Genomic DNA, 4,677 nt, shown 5'->3' with positions numbered 1-4,677 from the left:
AGTAGTGAGCATTGAGTTTACTTTCAATGGAGCATTATATTCAAATTGCGAAAGTAAGAACTTTCAACTCGGACAGTGAGATGGCTGACAATCAAGTGATCAAATTAAGTACGTAGCAGCTAAATTAACATACAGAGAACGTGCAGCTTTATGGCTTTTCTGGTCTCAGCAGACTCTTGCCTAGGCAAACAGTCGCCTTATGTACAAATTGTAGTAGGAGCCGGCAGTGGCTTCGTTGCTGGCTATGTCTTTTTTAAAGTTTTCAAAATTGCATCTATTATAACTGGAACCACTATCCTAGCGGTTGAACTATGTATTCAAACTGGCATCATCACTATAAATTGGAGAAGTTCAGTCTACCTTAGAAGTCTACAGGAAGAAGAGCAGTCCCAACTACCTGAGAGACCACGAATTCCAGATCGAACTCCGCAACCAGAGCAACGATTTTTAACTCCATTTTCGAATATTAGAAAGGCAATAATGAACAGTGCTCGCTTGAGTTTTGCTTTTCTTGGTGGATTCTTTATCGGCATGGGAGTCTCCTGAAGCGTATTATTAAACAATTATTATGTATACACATATCAAACGAAAATTAAAAAAGAAAAAAAAAAGAAATCGTTCGGAAATGTAATAGAAATGTACTCCAGATCCACATTCACATCCACTTTCTCTTTTGCTGTGTTTTCTGTTTCTCTAAAAGTTTCCAGGCATAACTTGAAAGTTGTAACAACATTTTCATGGGCTTTTAAACATTTCAATTTTCCACCCACGTAAATTTATGCATAAGCAAAGTTTTTCACATCCAAGGCTAGGGCAGCAGCCGGAAAAGGTGCTTTGGGTGGCATGTGTTAACCAAGTGTCACATTTATCGTCATCATTTCAACGTAACAGGCAAAAGAAAAACAAAAATGCATATATTTAAGCATCAACTAAAGCAACATACTACTCTTATGTAATTTAGAAAATACTTTAAACATGAGTTGCTCAGCTAATTATCAGCTAATAAAATGGAATTTAATAATCGACACAAGATATACTAGATCGTAAACTAATCCTCTGTAATATGTCAAACTAAGAAACATTTTTTTAACTTTTCAATTTATTTTAGTGTTTAATTTCCAAAATATTCTTTCAATCGTAAATTTAAATAGCAAAAAATAGAAACCCATATGAAATTCCATTGAATTTTCACTTTTAAAATGTTTTATTTTATGTGAGTGTGAAATTCAACTTTTGACATTTAATTTAATTTACGCAAAACTCACATTGAAGCGACAGTCAATTGTATTTTTGTGTATTGTTGAATGCAGATTGTTTTACGAACAGACAAGTAAAGCCTTTGAACTAACCTTTTAGCAGCAGGTGCATTTAAATATGCCTGCCACTGCACTCTCATTTGTTGTATTTATTATTTAAATTAAAGCACTTTTGCGCTTAAATAGTTTTATTTTCTTCACTTTGTCACCGCCGCGGGTCACCCCTGTGGTGAATGGCCTGGCTCCTCGGTTGGTTGGGTCTTGTATTATTTCGTTTTCAGCTTGTTCTTTTTCATTTCATTTTATTTTTCTTCTTTGCTGGTAGCTTTCTTTCATGTTTACTACAAAAGCGGCAACAGCAAATGAAGAGGCAGAGGTAGAGCCTGAGTCTGAGGCTAAAAGTTCCGACTGAAGAACCCTGTGCACACTGCAAGGCTCATGCGGTGAGAGATGTTGGTAGAGAGGAGCATGGAAGAGTGAGAATCGAGGAAGATTCACATGGGATTCCAGTATTTTTAGCTTGAACTGCAGGCAAGCATGAGAATTTAATGAGCAATGTGTTGGGGCATTGCAATTGCAGTTAGAGTTCTATGCTGTTTTGTGCAGTTTAAGTTTTAATCGGGTTATTGGCATGGACTGTGTTATAGGAAATAGATATCACATCAAATATCAAATAGATGTGTGTACACATATAAATTTCCCCTTGTAATGCGCAAACAATTTTAAATAAAAACAATACAGAGCAATCGAACCGAAAATCGTTCCGCAATTATTTTCATTTTCCATTTGCGGTTTTGTTCAAATTTAGTTTTGGTCAAACATATTACACAATTGCGTTGAGCGCAGAGTTTTGATTGGGTTTACCTCCAGTTTGCTTTGTTCTATAAACAATTATCGGCATTTATTGTTTGGCCATTGCAATTTGCTTTTGAATTGTAAATATTCGCTTTACATAAGATATTACGGCGGCTTATGCAACTGCGTTTAATTTCGAACCAATCATAATACGTATTCATTTGGTTGGCAAATTGTGGATATGAAATTAGGTAAGAAGGCAAATTACAAAAAAAAAGATAATCACCAGACGGATGTAAAACATTTTATCAAATTAAATAAATCTAAATTCTTCAACTCTTTCATTTCTTTTAAAATTAAAAAAGCCATTAAGTCAATCACTCAACAAGCTAATCACCAAGCATTCATCTCCTCCGTCCTTGGCTTTTTACCTTACTACAAGTTCAATTAATTCAAACTGGCCAAAAGCTAATTGGACTTATCTACTATACTATTATTTGGCTTTGGGTATTTGCATAATTAAAATGTCGAAATTGAATTGGCTTTAGCAATAGCTGTTGCTTGTGGCTTTTTGTAGCTGTCTGGGAAAATTTATTTTGATTTACCGCAAAAGAAAATATTTTATACTGACAATTGCATTACTCATACGTCCTGTTGCCCTGATAATGCATTTCTAGTGTTCTTGTGTCTAGCAAGTTTCGATTTTAATTCGTAAATTTGTTTTTGTCATCCACACAGAATGAGTAGACAACAAATAGACAGCCTTGACTATTTGTTATTTATTTTTGGTTTTGCCTAAAACTCCATTTCCCTTATCTGCATGCACTCGTACAGTTCTAACTTTATTTCAAATTGTTGTGCGCATTTCAAATGGTTGTCCGAATCTGACACTCTTGACCACTCTTGAAGTGCCCAGTAGCATTTGCAGTCTCTTGAGGTTTTAAAAGAGCACTTTAAACCATTTTATTTTGAAATTAAAGCATACTGAAAAGCTTGATTAGGACTTGGCTTTCAATCAACGAAAAATATAAAATTTAAATTTTGTTCAAGAATTTATTAACTTACGAGAACTGTGTACAAAGATCCATTTTAATTAGATTTATTAACAATACATAATGTTGATGTATTCTTAATTAATCCATTATAATTAAGTTGAAACTCTATTAACAAACCAAGTTTAAATTGTAACATTTACTTAATTTTTATTCACAACTTATGTCCACTGTTATTGCATTAAATAATTGTCTGAGTTTATATTTGTTAATACATTGTTATTATCTATATTTTATGAAATTATTCAACGTCTGAATTATTTTGGTCCGTATTAAATTTAAATACAAATCACATAATGAAACTCAACAATAATATCAATAACAATGGCATTGAAATTGATTGATAGTTTGATTGGAGCTATGACAACAATTTGAAGAGCTCTATTGATGCGTTAAAGCATAAAACTTTAATGATCTGATTTAAGCTGTAAGCAGCAAACAGTTTTAACGAGATGTCAATGAACAACAATTGGAAAATTAAAGTGGTTGCCAAGTATCACATTAAAGCGGAATCGAGCCCGAACAAAGCGTGTTAGACAAGAGGCAGGAGCAGGCCAGGCGGATGTAATTTCCAGCTCAAATTGCCAGGCAAGGCACATGTTTGGCTGGCTATAAGGGCGCGCCTATAAATCTAAAACGGAGTGGGCGTTAACTGGCCCTGAGTATCAAGACGGCTGTTTGCCAGACTATGCCGTCTATCTGTCTGTCTAGTTGGCATTACGTGCAAATAGTTACGTGAAATTATTTCCGCCGTCAGTTACTAATATCATTCTCTCTTGGAATTTCTTTTGAATAGACTTGCAAGGAAGTTGCATTCAACATTTTTTTTTTATTTGAAGTCTCAAATATATTGTAGCTGTTGTTGGGCAATTGAAGTTTACTGCATTACAGTTAGCTTAAGGTGTCTTAAATTATTCAACAGTTTTTGCAAACGCACGTAATCAGTTTTTAATCGCTGTGAAGAAATTAAATTAAATACATTTATGTATATATTTGACTCAATTGAGAAATGCTAACATCAGAAATTAGAATCTGAAGTTTAGATACAAATATTCAAACCAAATTTTGTTGAACTCATTTGCAAGCCAAAAATAAATTTAAAAATTTTGTAACCATTTTAATTTTGTATTAATTTATTGATTGTCTTTTTGTACATTCTTGATTATCATCCTTTTTGTAAAAGATAAGAAATATTCAACACATTTCCAAATAAAATACATTCAAAAATAAAGCATATCAAAAGATGTCTCTTTTACCTCGGGAATATCCTAATCAGAGCTACACAAGTTTTTCCTTCGAGTTATCGCACATTTCCATGGCTGCCAACGCACAAATTGTCGCCATAAATGTTAATTAAATTAAAATGCTAATAGGCGTGAAATATGATAACACTCAAACACACATTCACACAGTTTAAATCAGAGACAGAAACTAAGGGGAAGCAGAGCAAAGGGTTGAACGTATTGAAGACAGGTGAAAAGTGGCAAGTGGCAAGTGGCAAGCGGCAGGTGGCAATTGGCGACGACAAGAAAAAATTGTAACAGCTGGCATTGTCTGATGCCATGCCCGCCCAG

General features: G+C 34.0%; 1 protein-coding gene across 1 annotated transcript; it reads left to right on the top strand.

Annotated features, from left to right (window-relative positions):
- LOC132796727 (FUN14 domain-containing protein 1) lies at nt 1–651 on the top strand. The gene is made up of 2 exons (XM_060807991.1): nt 1–108; nt 173–651. Exons 1-2 carry the CDS (start codon nt 27–29, stop codon nt 544–546), a joined length of 456 nt encoding a protein of 151 aa, XP_060663974.1. The 5' UTR covers nt 1–26; the 3' UTR covers nt 547–651.
- Nucleotides 652–4,677: the final 4,026 nt, after the last annotated feature.

Source organism: Drosophila nasuta, chromosome 2L (assembly GCF_023558535.2).
Source record: "Drosophila nasuta strain 15112-1781.00 chromosome 2L, ASM2355853v1, whole genome shotgun sequence".
NCBI lineage: Eukaryota > Metazoa > Arthropoda > Insecta > Diptera > Drosophilidae > Drosophila > Drosophila nasuta.
Note: the sequence above shows the minus strand (reverse complement) of the source record. Positions and strands in the feature narration are given on the sequence as shown.